This window comes from Littorina saxatilis, linkage group LG6 (assembly GCF_037325665.1).
Source record: "Littorina saxatilis isolate snail1 linkage group LG6, US_GU_Lsax_2.0, whole genome shotgun sequence".
Taxonomy (NCBI): domain Eukaryota; kingdom Metazoa; phylum Mollusca; class Gastropoda; order Littorinimorpha; family Littorinidae; genus Littorina; species Littorina saxatilis.
This window is the reverse complement of record NC_090250.1, coordinates 8,866,625-8,883,840: the sequence shown is the minus strand read 5'-3', so window position 1 is coordinate 8,883,840 and position 17,216 is coordinate 8,866,625. Positions and strand designations below refer to the sequence as shown.

Sequence of the window (17,216 nt, the reverse complement as noted above, 5' to 3'; positions counted from 1 at the left end):
CCGACATACAGACAGACAGACCGACCGACCGACCGACAGACCGACAGACAGACCGACAGACAGACAGACAGACCGACCGACCGACAGCTAGCCAGCCAATCAACCAAACAACCAACTAACCAACAAGCCATCCAGCCAGACATACAAACAGACAATTATGATAAGACAGACAGACACAATGACACATCGACAGACAGCAGGGCCGGACTAGGCGAAGAGCCGGGGGGGTTGCCAGTGGTGGCCCAGGGGGATGTCCCCCCTGGCGGCAGGGGCGGATCAGTTCATTTTATGACTGGTTTTTTTCAAAAGTATATTGTGAAGATATGGGTGTGAAGGCGCGAAGCGCCGAGCCGACGGCGCGAAGCGCCTAGCTTGCTAGGGGGGTCCGGGGGCATGCCCCCCGGAAAATTTTGAAAAAAAGGATGCAAAATGGTGCAATCTGGTGCATTCTGAGGATGATCATTACCAGTTTCAGGCAGCAGATTTTGTCACTGATTAATACCCCAAAAATTGAAACTCAATGTAAAATAAAGAAATGTATACCTCATTCAATATTTTTATTTTTTGGCTGGGGGGGGGGGGGGGGGTCCGGAAACCCTAGAACCCACCCCCCACCCCCCTCGTTGTGGGGGTCAGGGGGCGAAGCCCCCTGAAGCTGACGGGTAGGTCATATTCTGAGATAGGAAAATGGTCGCTCCTTGCATGAAACGGCATAAAATAAGCAATAATAAAAATAAAAATTAAATAAGTAAGGTACATGTTTAGGCTAGGGGGGGGGGGGGGGGGTTGCGCAACCCCCATAACCCCCCCGGTAGTCTGGCCCTGGACAGACAAGACAGATGCACAGACCGTTAAGACAGACAAAACAAGACAAGACAGACAGACAAGACAAACAGACGTGCAGACACGACAGACAGACAGACAGACAGACAGACAGACAGACAGACAGACAGACAGACTAGCTGACCTGTTGGTTGATGACCTCCAGACGATTGTCCTTCATGTGCACCTTGAGCCACTCTGTTGCCCGTGACGATGGGTCCACCAGGAACGGCCGCAGAGAACTCTGCCATACCAATCAATTCAAGTTTCTTTACGGGTATACTGTACACATTCTATACACAGTAGAACCCCCCTTTTACGACCCTTCAATTCAAGACCCCCTCCTTTTTATGACCTGGTTTTCTCAGATTTTCTGTTTATAGTCTCTGTAAAATGACCCCCATTTTAAAACTCTCTCCTTTATAAGACCTGATGGGGTGTTGCAGGTAGCTCTGTCTCCTCCTTGGGGATGAAGCTACCAGGGGAAGGGATTGTGTTGGAGGTGCGGGTAGAGGGGTAGCCCTCCCGGTGCTCCCCCTTGGACCTCCCTAGTCTAGGACCCTGGGTCTTCGCGAGGTGGCCTTTGTGGCGTAATCCCTCCGGACTAGCATAACGTTTCCCTATCCCAAGACCAACTGTGCGTGGTCTATGACCACATCCTCTACGAGGTGACCCTATCAACTAGGCAGCGCAAGCCCCTAGGCGAAACACGGCGGATCTAGAGGAGAGAACCTCGATAAAAAACCTGAGCTGCCATGAAGACGGAGCATGTTGGCCGAGGACAGCGGGCAGACCTTCTGTGCCGACACCCATCTACAGGAGAAAACCAGGCATGCACGCATCAAACCCAACATGGCCATAAGACCTGCTTTTCTGATTTGTGGAGGTCTTAAAAGGGGGTTCCACTGTATACCATTACTTGAAAGTGATACAGATTCCGCTGCTGATAAAAAAAAATGACTTCAAATGAGGAAGACACATTTTTCATTGCTATAGTACATATAGTACAACCACCAGACCTCCAAAGACTTCAGAAAACAAGGTCTTAAAAAGAATTAAGGAAGTCTCAGATGGATCGAGGTACATTTACATAGTGGTTTTGAAATGATATTGCAATGTATGAGAAAGCGAGGCCTGAAAACAGCGGTAAGTCTTAATCCCCACTGTATATGAGAGGAATCTTGGTAACACCCAAGCTCTAATTCATTAAACAGTGGCAAAAGTTGTGACCTTGACAAAGCTTGTATTCATAAAATGTCAGGAATTGATGCAAAACAGAAAAGCACAAAAGCGTTCACTCTAACCATGCCTGAGACAGTCAAATAGCATTAGTGTTGTCATCAATAAAAACAACTTAGCGGTGACCTAAAGTGGAATAGCATCACAGCTCTTGCTCACAAAATAGCCCAGGTGCAGCAAACTTAGTAGCAACTGGTAATATAATTGACATATTGTTTCAAGTTCTGCAATATACAATTTGTGAAACTCACCAATTACATTTTTTGTTCAGACCGACCCCCCCACCCCCCCCCCCCCCCCCAATCAACTTAACTTAAATATGAACCTATCCCCTCCTGTCACAAGAAAAAATATGGTGAAAACAGAAGCAGATAACACTCACAGACTGTTATGCAGAGAGACAGGCAGACGTATGGAAGCAGGCATGCATGAGCACATACACATACGCAGACAGACAGAAAGACAGACAGACACAGGCAGACAGACAGACACAGACAGACAGACAGACTGAGACACAAACACACAGACAGACAGAGACACAGACAGACAGACAGATAGACACACAGACAGACACACACACACACACACACACTCCACAACCTAAGGCACAAGCATGCACACAGCAAGAAAATAAGCAAATTAATATGATTCAATCCAAAATGACTTGCTGAAACAAGCACCACTCAAAAACAGCACTTCATCACTCCCACCAAAGATCTATACCAACAAGGTCATGATATTTCATTTCATTTACTTTACTATCCCAATGCTGGGAAAATCAGGTCGCTTCCTCCCAGTGGAAAGCTAAAAGACTAAAATCTTAAGGGGATTTTCCGGTTAGTTCTGTTGGTACCAACACTCATAAACCACATTCACCAACACTTTGTTAAACCTGAATTTGCCGCCATTCCCAAACTTCTTACCCCGATAGGAATGTCATTCATCTGCAGAAGGCATATTTAATTAAGATGCGACACATGAAAACTATATGGAAAGTTTAGTAAATTGGAGCTAAAAATAAAACATTTTAAGGAAAAGAAAAAAACTACACAATAATCCAGCTCCATACATCTGTCTTCTGACAAACGAGAAGAGGGCAGGATATATGTGTCATTGAGAATTTTCCAATTTAATGTAACATTTAAATTAACAGTAAAGTGTTGCTATTATTGTTCTTGTTATTTTCTCTTTGATGACACAAGCACCCCCCCCCCCCCCCCAGCTACACCCCCCCCCCCCCTCACCCCACAACACTACCAACCCAGTATATAACAGCGATATCTCAAACCCAGTACATAACAGATATCTCCAGTGTTTACGCTTCAATCCTCACCGTCTGATTTTGTTTGCATCTTCGTATTCTTCTTCTCCGTTCCTGATTTTGGAATCTTAAGTCTTGGCTTTAATCTTTTTTGAGTCCTCACCTGCTGTGAGATGATCCCTCCTTCTCATTTTCTACCCCCTTCAAACCCCCCCCCCCCCCCCCCCCCCAAAAATTTTTTTTTTTTTTTTTAAATAAAATAAATAGAAATTAATAAAATAAATTTTTTTTAAATTAACCACACACACACACACCACACCAGACCCACCTGCAGAATGACGAGAGCGTTCTCCATGGACAGCTCGTCGGACGGCAGCCCCTCCCCCTTCCAGGTCAGCTGTTCGCTCTCCGTGCTCAGGAAGCGCCGGAGGTCAAAGTGTGTGATGCCGATCGTGTCCATCCACAGCTTGAGTCGCTCGCGTCTCAGGTCCTCGGGAGCGCTGGGAAGGTACGTGATGAAAGCCGCTCCCAGTAGCGCCCTCTTGGGGAGTTCTTGGAGCTCCTTGGTCAGCTCCCCAACCTGATAGGATAGATTTTTTTATTTTTTTATTTTATTAATTATTGACTTTTAACTCATTCGCTGCGCGTCTAAATTTCCCCTGTGTTCCCTGCCAACGCGCAATTTAGAGCCATTTTGAAAAAATTATTAAAAATCAACAACACAAGATAACCTTACATACCTTATGTTTTTGCAAAGTTTGGAACTTACTCTTTTAGAAAATATATGAAACATTTGAAAGTACATACCTTTTGTTGTCTTCATATCCAGGCAAAATATCCAATTTGAAGCAAAACAAAAAAACTTTCTACGTCATGGGTTCATCATATACAATGTCATGATCGACACTTGCATTGCCCGAATCATCACCCAAATGATCGTCCATTGGCACAAAATCGTCACCAGAATCTAAAATATCATCTCCACTATCATCATCACTGAGGTCAAGATCAGAACCGTACTGAATAACACGTTCTAGCACTCTTTTCAAGTTACTACGTATCAGCAGAACGATCCGCCATCTTGGAAAAGTCAAAACACGTGGGTCGCACACCGTCAACAAAATTTTTATTAATCCCAACAATTTAAGGGAAAGAACTCTTTACAGTGAATGGTACCACTGTAGACAGATAGAAGTTCATTGCAGGGGTTGTTTCCCTTGGTCAGCAGGACCGTTTACACCGTTAAAAATTCGTGATATCCGTCGGAACTCAAGTACCGGCACGCAGCCAACGCTAAACACAGGTGTCGGAATTCCAGTTCCGACACGCAGCGAATGAGTTAAGCTTACAGACTTTTCGACAATATAAAAGAAGAGGGGGATAAAAAGAAAACGAGACACGAATGGGCAACCATAACACAAGTACTGTTAGTTAAATAGTAACATTTATGCCATGTTATTGTTTATAGTCTGATTGTTTGAGAATGAAGAGAGACCGTTTGAGATTCACTCAGTATATATATATACGGCATTGGACCTTACACTTACGGGGTTAAAGCGGGTTACTGCCACAAACCTGTTCATTCCAGCGCTTCTGCTCTCCACCTAATTTTGACGATAGGATCTTGGAAGCCTCAAACTATAGCTACAACAAATCTGTTAATTCCAGCGCCTGTACTCTACATGTGAGTATCCTTGATTGTTTTTGTTAGTGTGTGTTTCTTTATTTGTTCTGAAAGAAAATATCTTCCATAACAAACCTTTTCATTCCAGCGCCTGTGCTGTGAATGTGAGTATCCTTGATTGCTTTTTGAGTGTGTGTATTGCTTTGTTTCTTCTGAGAGCAAAATATCTTCCATGACAAACCTGCTCATTCCAGCGCCTGTGCTCTCCGTCCAGCTTGGTGACCAGGGTCTCGGCCGCCTCGATGGTCTCGTTCTCCCTGTCCAGCTTGATCTTGAGCTCGGCCGCCTCCTTGGTTAGGTTCTCGAAGCGCTGCTTCAGTCCAGCCACCTTGCGGTCAACGTCCCCCAGAGCCTGACCCAGGCGAGCCATGCGCGCTTCCGCCTTTTCCAGGTTCCTGGCAAAGGATGTTTGTTTGTTTGTTTGTTTGCTTAACGCCCAGCCGACCACGAAGGGCCATATCAGGGCGGTGCTGCTTTGACATATAACGTGCGCCACACACAAGACAGAAGTCGCAGCACAGGCTTCATGTCTCACCCAGTCACATTATTCTGACACCGGACCAACCAGTCCTAGCACTAACCCCATAATGCCAGACGCCAGGCGGAGCAGCCACTAGATTGCCAATTTTAGAGTTTTAGGTATGACCTGGCCGGGGTTCGAACCCACGACCTACCGATCACGGGGCGGACGCCTTACCACTAGGCCAACCGTGCCGGTCCCTAGCAAAGGAGAGCAGAGGGATTAGAGAGAGTCAGGCTAAGGAAAAGGATAACATTGGGGCAGCTTTCTCACTGGGTAAAGCTAGCTGCCATACAGTACGGCGCTTCACATTTTTTTTGTTTCTCCTGCATGTGTGTATTCATGTTTCCAAGCCTTGAGACTTTCGCTGTGAACTTGGGTTCTTAATCGTGCGCATGCGTGCACACAGGGGTGTTCGGCCACCAAGGAGAGTCTGCACAAAGTTGACTGTGGAAAATAGATCCCTCGCCGAACATGGAAATCGAATCCACGACGAAAGCGACAACTAGTTTTGAAGCTAGCGGCGCTAGCGACTGAGGTATTTCCGCCGCCTTGGTCAGGTTCTTGAACGAATAACAGAATCTTTCATTGCTCAAGATTGGGAGTTTAGGGGGAGGGATGGATGGATGGTTGGTTGGTTGGTCAGTTGGTTATTATTGTTTATCGTCTCTTCAGCAGGTAATGCTATTGGAGACGGATGCAAGTGTGTTTCCTTTTTCTGTTCACATGGTAAACTCCATGCTTAGAGTTTTTTACAATCAGGGGGAGGGAGGGCTGGCTGGTAGGTCAGTTGGTAGAGCACTGCACTTATAATCCGCAAGTCACAGGTTCGAATCCAGACATGGGTCAACTCTAGGTGCAAACTCAGGGGTGGTATCCATGTCCCACCCCCGTGTCGCCACAATGGTGCGTAAAAGACCTCTGTCATTCTGCCAAAAGTGCAGGTGGCTGATAACGGTAGCATGCCAATTGCCCCCGGACAACTGTCCCCCCCCCCCCCCCCCCACAGACAACTGCCCCCCTTGGACAACTGCCCCTCTAGGACAACTGTCCCCCAAACAATTGCCCCCCAAGACAATTGCCCCCCATCATGGGAGGACAGTTGCCCCCTTCCATCTCTGACAACTGCCCAGGCACACATCCACGCTTATTACACCTAAACATGCACACATCTGGGTAGGGTGACTCTTGTTGTTGCTAGCTTTCTACTGAAAGGAGCTAAGCGACCTGAATCTCCCAGCAATGGGATAATAAAGTAATAATAAAGTAATGGACATGGAAATGTTCCGCTTAAAAAGGAATCCACTCAGATCATACAGACCAAACACACACATGTACACAAAGAATCAACAACGACCAAAAATACTCAAACATGAGTTGTTGTGCTGAGGACAAGGACTGTTCATTCTGCCATAATTACAGGTGGATGATTACACCGAAATACGCACATCAATGGGTAGAGCAACTCGTGTTGCTGCTAGCTTTCCACTGGGAGGCAGCGACCCAAATTTCACAGCAATGGGATAATACAGTAATGTAAATGGAAAATGGAAATAACCGACATACTTGCGTAGCTGCTTCTGTTCATTCTCGAGGGGTTCAATCTTCTCAATGACGTAGGAAAACTTGACGTTGGCTTTCACCCACGCCGCCAGCGGCTCTGCAACAACTGACGCTCTTTTGGCATTCTGCAACAAGAAATTTCTACCATGAAAAGATTTCAGAAAGGGTTGAGAGACTAAGCTCTTTTGGCATTCTGCAACAAGAAATATCTATATGTACTATGAAAAGATGTTAGATAGGATTGAGAGACTAAGCTATGCCCTCTCCCATGTGCCCCTGTGGAGAAGCAGAGCAAGACACAGCCCACATCCTACAGGATGAGGATGAGGATAAAGAAGAGATTAGTCATAGTCCTGTTTGTTTGTTTTTGCTTAACGCCCAGCCGACGACGAAGGGCCATATCAGGGCGGTGCTGCTTTGACATTTAACGTGCGCCACACACAAGACAGAAGTCGCAGCACAGGCTTCATGTCTCACCCAGTCACATTATTCTGACACCGGACCAACCAGTCCTAGCACTAACCCAATAATGCCAGACGCCAGGCGGAGCAGCCACTAGATTGCCAATTTTAAAGTCTTAGGTATGACCCGGCCGGGGTTCGAACCCACGACCTCCCGATCACGGGGCGGACGCCTTACCACTAGGCCACCGTGTCGGTCATCATAGTCCTGTGAGGCGAACCCTCCTGGAAATCTGGGCTGCTTTCTTACTGGGAAAAGCAAGCTGCCATACATAATAATAATAAGAAGAAAAGGGGGGTTACACTGGGGCATTACCTTGGCTTCGAAAGAAGCGGGGTTCTTGGTTAGCAAAGCCTCCACGCTCTTCCTGATCTCAGCCGAGATGTTTCTGGCGTCAAACGTCTGGATTTCGTCTTTGACGCCTCTCTTGGCCAGGAAACTGGAATAATCCAAAAGACATTGATACACATTTCACAAAAGCCCTACAAAAAAAATACAGACACCATGAGTGATTCACTGGTGTCATGAGTGATTCACTGGTGTCATGAGTGATTCACTGGTGTCATGGCTTTAACATTTAAAAATACAGACACCATGAGTGATTCACTGGTGTCATGGTTTTAACATCTAAAAATACAGACACCATGAGTGATTCACTGGTGTCATGGTTTTAACATCTAAAAATACAGACACCATGAGTGATTCACTGGTGTCATGGTTTTAACATTTAAAACTACAAAACAGATACACTGTCTTGAAGAATGCAAACTTCTGTATGCTTACTCACCAATACTCAAAACAACACCATAGCGTACCGTATTTGACAGATTACAAGACGCACCGTTTTATAAGCCGCACCCCCGACTTTAAAAAAAAAAATTGGGACGAGCCACGTATAGGCCACGTCACTATATTAGCCGCCGTCGAAAAAAATATAATCAGATCAAGTCAATCAATCAAAACAACCAGGAAAGTACGGTATTTGGCGAAATCGGCTCCGAGAATAAACAAGTGAAACAAAGAAGAAAAGTGAAAAAGTTTGAAGAAAAATATCACACACACACAATTTGTAACCAACACACACATGTAGTCCCGCCCAGAATAAGCTTTTTTGGGATGATTTACGACTTTTGCGCACATTTCGAGCAGACGAAAACACAACATGGCGGCTCTCGCTCCTCCAACTATCGCGAGACACAAAAAAACGAAATCTCGCGCGTGCGAGATCCTGATACATCCGGTGTTTCTCTGTACGCTATCTTGTCACGACGACTTGTTGACAAACGAAGATTCGCGAAAGAAAGAGAAAAGCGCCGAGGCTTGAGTAGAGAGCTAATAAAGTACCGGTAATCGCTAATCGAGCGAAATGAAAATCCGCGGCGACTTCCATTAGGTGAATGCTATTTAAGTTTAGGTAACGTTTTAGCCGCATCTTTTTATAAGCCGCAATGCGATTTTTTTTGAAAAAAAGTCGCGGCTTGTAGTCCGTCAAATACGGTAACCATTCCTGCTGTACAGTTTTCAGTTTTTTACTCGCACGAACATTGGAGGAGTCAATCACTAGTGAAGGGTGTGTCTGAAACACAGTGAGAAGTTATTTAACAGAGGAAAAGCAAGGGTATTCACTCTTTCACACCCCATACGAACCCAACGGAGTTATTTCAGAAAATTGTCTATTCAGACCACTCCTCACCTCTTCATGTTGACCCAGGAGGTGTCGAAGATTCCCATCAACCTCAGCACCGCCTCCATGATGTCACGGATGATGTCCGGTGGAGCGCGCAAAGCACGTATCTCCGAGATAGACTCTGGTTTGATGCCGCCGACTGCACGCTTGGCTTCCTGCAGCAACGGTTCTACCTCCGCCAGCTCGATGTCGATGGCTGATTTTCGCTTCTCCAGGAACTTGTTCTCTTCTGCCGCCTGTTTCTTCAGCTCTTCCATCTCCGACTTCTGTTCGCTGGCATTCTGAGGGAGGAAGATAAGGTAAGGCAAGGTAAGGTAAGGTAAGGTAAGGTGAGGTGAGGTGAGGTGCATTCTGAGGGAGGAAGGTAAGGTAAGGTAAGGTAAGGTAAGGTAAGGTAAGGTTGGGTTGGGTCGGGTCAGTTCAGGTCGGGTCGGGACGGATTGAATCGGATCAGATCTGATCAGATCAGATCAGATCAGATCAGATCAGATCAGATCAGATCAGATCAGATCAGATCAGATCAGATCAGATCAGATCAGATCAGATCAGATCAGATCGCTGATCCCATAACAAGCCACGGTCGTAGGGGCACTGCAATAATGAGCACTGCACCAGCTATCTCCATCTCTGTCCGTTGTGGGCAATCTTCTGGCTTATCGCAAAGTTTTTCCTGGTCAGCCTCCCATGCCCCCAGGTAAAAATGTGTGGGACACTCACAGCAACAATCTACTTTACGAAAATATCTCCATCTCTGACAGCTGCACTTATCTTTGTTTTTTTCACACAGTTTTTCCCTTGTCAACCTCCCTTGTATGGGATGCTAACAGCAACAGCCTACATTACAGATGTATTACTAACCTGCATGCTGGTGGTGATTTCACCCAGGGCAGCGTCAGCCCCTTGTATGGGATGCTAACAGCAACAGCCTACATTACTGATGTATTACTAACCTGCATGCTGGTGGTGATTTCACCCAGGGCAGCGTCAGCCTCTTGCTGTTTCTCGGCCAGAATCACGCTCTGCTCTGCTGCCGTACGCTTCAGGTCATCCACAATCACCTTGGCATCGTCAAGTTTGGAGACACCCGCCTACAACACACCAAACCATCAGATGCAGTGTTTTTTGTCATTTTTTGTCAGTGTATTTTGTGTTACATTAGGTACTACGCTAGGTGTTTTATAAACCAGTATTTCTTGAAAGGCAAGAACACATCCAACAAGAAAAGCCCCCCCCCCCCCCCAAAAAAAAAAAAACCAAAAAAAAAACCAACCATCTGACAGAAAATGGTCTACATCAAGAAACAAGCATCTGATTTACTTTTTTTCAAAGGAAGTCTTCACAGAATTAAACGATGTACCGTGAATGATGATCCTCAAAAAGGATGGGTTATAAACCCTGAGCCCAATAAACATGCAAACTCCGGAAACAACTCTGTTGGATTTGTATGGGTTGTGAAAGAGTGATTACTCTTGCTTTTAGTGAGTCAAACTTTCCCACACTAGGCCAGTCACTAGCGAGGTTTTAGACTAAAACATGTGGACAAGGAGCTTGTGCAGAAAGCTTGCCTCATTAAAAGCACGAGTATTCAGTCTTTCACAGCTCATTCAAACCCAACAGAGTTATTTTCAAATCTCGTCTATTAACCCCAGCAAAATTCCATACCTGCAAGTGTCGTCTCTTGCCCTCAATGCTGTCTTTCTTGTTGCCGTACACCTTCTGGTAGGTGCGAAGGAATGTGAGGTAGCGCAAAGGTGTGGCACTCAGGGCTCCCACGGACTCATGAACCAGGAGAAAACTCTTCAGCAGTTCCTCACCCCCTGACAGCTTGCGTTCCCTCCTTTGGGCGTCGCCGATCGACGCTCCTGCCTCTTTCGGTGGCCTTGTCAGCAGCATAAAAGGAACCTGTGAAAGACAAAACAAAAATGTGTCAGTTTTTGTGCTGTAAAAATACGGAAGATTTCCTGCATGGATGTCACTGACAATACAGCAGTAAGAATTTGATTATATAACCAGAGTTGAGCATAAAATTGTTTGGTCTGTTTTTGTACTGTAAAAATAGAGAAGATTTCCTGCATGGATGTCTCTGATAATACCATGCGCACTTTTTTTTGTGCTTGCGTGTACACACGCAGGGGAATAAGGCACTAGCAGGTCTGCACATAAGTTGACCTGGGAGATCGGAAAAATCTCCACCCTTGACCCACCAGGGGCGGCTGGGATTCAAACCCACGACCTTCCGCTTGGGAGGCCGGCGTCTTATCCACTCAGCCACTGCGCCCGTCCACAGTGAATCTAAATTCGTTAATGTACTCCTTTGTTAACGTACCTTGACCATGCTGTCCCTGCTCCATCCCTCCATCCACTGCACGGAGCACTGTTTGTAGAGGGCGGGGTTGGACTCACAGTTGAGAGTGAAGGAACTGTTGGTGTAGTCCATGATCAGCACCACATGCAGGTTGGACAACACACCTGTGCGGTCAGTAAACAGAGTTATTTTCAAGTCTTGTCATCACTAACAGATATTCCAAAGTCTTGTGATCCCTAACAGATTTATTTTACATTCAAAACGGTCTTAAAAAGAAATGAGTCTAATGAATCGGGGGTCTTAAAAGGCAGGTTCCACTGTACAACAAACTCACGTGAGGCAAAGAACTGCGCCAGTGTTCCCCGGAAGCCATCATCAGACGCCATCTCTCTCAGCGGGGACAGCAGCGGCTCGACCTCCTCGGGCGTGTACAGGCCCGGCACCTCACCCGCCGACAGCAGAGAGTTGATCAGCTCCAGGAACTGAGGCTCCACGAACTGGTGGTCTTCCAGCAGCAGAACCACCTGTTCTCCTTCAATGCCTGCTATCTGCATCACCTGGAAGAACAGAGGTAAAAAAGACATAATTACTACAAAGAACAGATCTACGAAAGAATGCCACTGGGGGGCCTCCGAGCAGCAGTACCACCTGTTCACCTTCAATACTGCTATCTGCATCACCTGGGAGAATAGAGGTAAAACAAAGAATGTCACTGCTGATGTTCTAAATGTAGAATTGCATGCCTTTCACCTTCTGGGTCTGCTTGTGATGGATTTTACGGGGAATTTACTGCATGCAGGACAGCTCATTGATATTGACAGGTGTCAAGGTATATTTAGAGTGGGAACAACCTGTTAAAACTTTGCCCAATTTCAGACTGGATTGATTCAACTTTTTCTATTCATAATGTCGGTAGTTTCACCTGCCTCTTCAGGGAGTCTTCAATAGTGAGTGGGGCGGGGGGAGGGGGGGGTCCTAACATTTTTTCACTGTACTAATTTAAATACTTACGCTTTTCAAGTCAGCCTTGAACTGCTTGTCGCCGTAGTTGCGCGACACTTTGGGCGAGTGCACCTGCATCTGATGCATGAACGCCACCAGCGTCACGGCTGTGCGACGGCCCACGCCTGATCGACCGGCCATCAGCAGCGAGCCTCCAGGGCAGGTGAGGACGCGGTCCACTCGAGCCATGTTTTCCAGCACTTCTTTGAAGATGATGATGTCGAGTTCACGATTCTCGCGACCTGGGGGTCAAGAGTTAAATAGATAATTAAGTCCTATCAAAAAAGGTCCAGTCAAATCAAAAATTCAAAAACAGATAGACTACTAACGTTCCAGAATCGAAAAACAAGAATTGTAGGTTATTGGAACGTTTAATTATTGACGAAATAAATACTGGGTCGACGTACTACATTGTACATGTGTCTGTTATGTGAGTACGATGTGATTTTCATACTGAATCTATACAACTGTTTTCTTAACCTTTATTTCTGACAAGATTACAATTATGCATTCTCCAAGAGACTGCAACAAAATTATGCATTATAAGTAAATCTGTTGTTTCTTTTCAATATAAGAATTGTGCTTTGCGAATGCCCCTCAACTTTTTGGTGTCATAAACAATTTTGTTACTTGAAGAAAACAAAGTAATAGTTACCTTCTTAATTGTACTTTTCTACCAATAACATGATCAACCATTCAATAGTAACAGCCATGCAAAAATTACGATGATGACAATAAGGGATGATGATCAAGACAATAACAATGACCATGACAATGATGATTAAAGTGGCAATGATGGCAGTGACAGATGTAATAAAGATGTTGACGATGATGATTTCAATCACCAAAAGCATTTATAAAGCCCACACACACAAACGTAAAATTTCACCCCAACACAAACTCTCATGAGAAGCCTTTTTTTTTTATCAACACCACATCATCAAGAAGCAATTGCTTCCCTTTTTTTCTCTCTCATAATAATAATAATAATAATAACGGGCATTTATAAAGCGCCTTATCAAAAGTTCAAAGCGTGGGACAACAATACATGTATACAAAAATCATACAATCACTGTCAGATTCAAACAACACATCATGCACATCTCACATCCCCAGACTCTATACTAAGGAACTATCCGTAGTGTTGTTGGAACAAGTGAGTTTTCAAATTGGACTTAAAAGATGAAATGGATGGAGAGTGACGTAATTGAAAGGGGAGTGAATTCCATAACTGAGGTCCATAATACGAAAACGTGCGGAAGCCATGAGCCTTGCGTTTCATTTTCAATTATTAATTTTTTATGTTTCTGAAGTAAATTGGCTTTATTCTCCAATATTTATTTTACTTTAACCATACCAAACCAGGCTGGTTCTAAAGAGAGGGGGGGTGGGGGGGGGGGGGAGGCTGAGTTGCAGAACGCCACCCCTCCCCCCCCCCCCACCCCACCCCCCTTACCCGGCAATTTACCTATTTCTCAAGCAGAGGTCCAAAATACCCATTTCAAATGCTAAATTTGAACAGCAGCTGATGGGCCGGCAGAAAACCCAGCCTAGCCAGCCACTGCCTCATTTTGCAAGTCCTTCCTTCTCATATACTAGGTCCAGCCCTGACAAAACTGGTTCCCTTCACTCCCCTGACCCTCCCCCATCTGCCACAGAAGCATTTCTTGAAACACCGCCAACCATACAAGCTTAAAATGTAAAAGCTTACCACCTGAGAGATAAATAATACAACTGGCATTAAAAAGAGATCAAAGAGAACACACAGACTTCATAATAACATGCATTTCATTGTTGTATAGTTCAGAATCGAAAATTTCTAAGATAAATTTTCATTTAATTAATATACTTACTCAACTCACATAGTTAGCATTAACTTCAGTTTATTGCTTAGGTATTGAAGTAGTACTCTACCCTGGTAAAGGGGGGAGGAACCCCCAAAAGAAATAAAGTCCTAAAGGACGGGAGTTTCCTCCCCTAGCTGCCGCCCGCGCCCTCTATAGGCCGCCCGCGCATGCGCGGATCCCGCCAACAGGCGTCATTCCCCCACGAAACACACACCCATAACACATAGAATGTTAGCGGGGAAGGTTGGGAGGGTATAAGATATGTGAGTTGAGTAAGTATATTAATTAAATGAAAATTTATCTTAGAAATTTTCGATTCAATAACATATTCTTACCTCAACTCACATAGTTAGCAGATTGCACATAAAGGCGGTGGGATACTCACATTAGTCCCTGGGAAGAATCTGGCCTGCGGCAACCATTGCTGGGAGGCAGCTCGTCCCGTCCGGCCGAGTGCTCGCAATGTCGCGGAGGTAGAAACTCAGGAACACGTCCTGGGATGTCCAATAGGCGGCTTTGAGTACGTCCGCCATCCTGCCAGACTTGAGGACTGCAAGGGATGTTGCCCACGCTCGCGCCTCGTGAGTTCGAGGTGATCTTAGAGGGAGAACTGACTGCCCCCCCCCTTGTGTCTGCCACCACTGATATGCAAGCCTAATGAGTGTGGAAGACCATCTGGTGAGCGTGGTTTTCGCTATGTCCTTATCTCGCATTTTGTTCAGCGAAATGAAAAGCAAATTTTTGAGAAGCTGATCTGAGCGGAGCTGTGCGGGACAAATAAGCTTTAAGTGCCCGTACCGGGCAGTTCGAGAGATCCGGATCACCGGGGGCTAAAATGTCCCGGAGAGGCCGGATGGAGATCACTGGTGAAAGCTGGTCCGGTTTTTGGTTCTTTGCAAGAAAATCGGGCCGAAAATGCAAAGAGATGGAGCCGTGGCTTTCAAAGGCGATGTCGCGGTCTAGGCCAGAAAGACCGTGTATCTCACTACCTCTTCGCGCCGAAGCGAGCAGCATTAGCATGAGCGTCTTTCGCGTAAGGTTAAAGAGGCTAGCGCTTTGTATTGGTTCGAAGGAACTAGAGCGCAAGAATTCTAGTACCAGAAGCACATCCCAAGCCGGGACCGAAGTCCTTGCCGCTGCAGAACTGAGGGCCGCGCCCTTTAGCACACTCGCGATGACTCCCCCGAGGGAGATGGGGGAGACAAAGATTGGGAGGCGACGCGAGAATCTCGTGGCGAAGAGGTCAATCCTCGGGCGCGCTACTTGCGCCCAAAGACGCAGGAGCGCATGATGGGTGATGGTCCACTCCGTGTGGAGGACCTGAGAGGAGCGGCTGAGAGCGTCGGCCAGGACGTTCAGACAGCCGGGCAGATAGCGAGCTGAGATCAGGATCTGATGGTGAGCACACCAAGAAAGGATCTCGCAGGCACGAGTGGACAACAGCTGAGACCGAGAGCCCCCATGCTTGTTGAGGTAAGCAGCTACCGTCGTGTTGTCGGTATGGATCAACACATGGTTGCCCTGAAGGGCAGAGACAAAATGCTGAAGTCCCAAGAAGACTGCCTCGAGCTCGAGGCGGTTGACGTGCCAAAGCTGCTGCTCCGGGGACCACCGACCGGAAGTCGTGAGTGTGTCCAGGTGAGCTCCCCAGCCCTTCTGAGACGCATCCGAGAAGAGATGCGTTGAGCGAAGAGGTAGCGCTATGGGCACTCCCTGCGTGAGCCAGGCAGAATTCATCCACTGAAGAGTGGTCTGCCGAAACCAATGCCCGAGAGGGATTTCCACATCCCACCCCTGTGAAGTCGGGTTCCAGGCTGAGCTGAGGGCCTCCTGAAATGGGCGCTTGTGTGCCCTGTTGCCCCGACAGGGAAGCCAGAAGGACCTGCAGCTTGTCTATGCGACGCTGCGTGGGACGGACTGTCCATGCGCATATGTCGAATACCAAGCCCAGGTAAGAGAATGTCTGGGAAGGCGACAACTCGGATTTGATCTGATTGATCTGAAAGCCAAGAGTCTGTGCCTGGGCAAGGACAAACTGGGTGTGCTGGTGACAAAGAACTTCTTGGTGGTGAAGGATAAGCCAATCGTCCAGGTACACCCTGAGGCGGACGCCGTGCAGCCGCACAAGGGCGCAGAACTGGCGCACCACCATGGTGAACACCCAGGGGGCGAGAGAAAGCCCGAAGGGTAGGGCTCGGAACTGGAACACTCGATCTCCCCAGACGAAACGGAGCCACTTCCTGTCCGCCTCGTGCATGAGGATGTGAAAGTAGGCGTCCGTCAGGTCGACGGACGTCACCCAGTCGCCGGGGCGAAGCGCCTCCCGGACGTCTGCAGGAGTTTCCATGGTGAACCGAATCTTTCTCAAGAAGCGGTTCAGGGGAGAGAGGTCCAATACGGGGCGCCAACCTCCGGAAGCCTTGGGCATGACGAAGATTCGTCCGTAAAAGCCCAAGGAGGAGTGGTCGAGAACCTCTTCTATTGCCTGTTTGTAGTAATAGGATGATCTCCGCTTGAATCACCTCTCGATCGCCGGGGCTGACCGGAAACCGGGAGTTGGAGGGCGCTCTGAACAACGGGGCTTTGTCTCCCTGCCAAGGGAGACGGAACCCCGATCGAATCACCCCCTTGATCCAGAGACTGTCCGTCCGAGACAGCCAAGCTGGAAAGGCCCGGGAGAGGCTGCCCGCCACCGAAGGGGTGGAGGGCGGGTGACTTGATCGGGGGTGTATCATTGGGGGTGGGGCTTGCGCCCGGACCCCCGCTTCCCAAAGGAAGGCTTGCGCTGGTAAGGGCGGGGCCGTGCGCCGCCCCTTCCGGCGGG

The 17,216-nt window shown here is 47.1% G+C and overlaps 1 protein-coding gene across 1 annotated transcript in view; it reads right to left on the bottom strand.

Moving 5' to 3' along the window:
• The window catches only part of LOC138968419 (cytoplasmic dynein 2 heavy chain 1-like), a 124,884-nt gene that overhangs the window by 26,637 nt on the left and 81,031 nt on the right, over positions 1 to 17,216 (bottom strand). The window contains exons 49-59 of the mRNA XM_070340997.1: positions 12,555 to 12,787; positions 11,878 to 12,100; positions 11,565 to 11,707; positions 10,901 to 11,140; positions 10,189 to 10,326; positions 9,245 to 9,519; positions 7,867 to 7,990; positions 7,093 to 7,214; positions 5,188 to 5,401; positions 3,651 to 3,902; positions 968 to 1,066 (exon numbers count right to left, since the gene is read on the bottom strand). Coding sequence (XP_070197098.1) covers positions 968 to 1,066; positions 3,651 to 3,902; positions 5,188 to 5,401; positions 7,093 to 7,214; positions 7,867 to 7,990; positions 9,245 to 9,519; positions 10,189 to 10,326; positions 10,901 to 11,140; positions 11,565 to 11,707; positions 11,878 to 12,100; positions 12,555 to 12,787 — 2,063 coding nt within the window. The remainder of the gene's footprint in view (positions 1 to 967; positions 1,067 to 3,650; positions 3,903 to 5,187; positions 5,402 to 7,092; positions 7,215 to 7,866; positions 7,991 to 9,244; positions 9,520 to 10,188; positions 10,327 to 10,900; positions 11,141 to 11,564; positions 11,708 to 11,877; positions 12,101 to 12,554; positions 12,788 to 17,216) is intronic.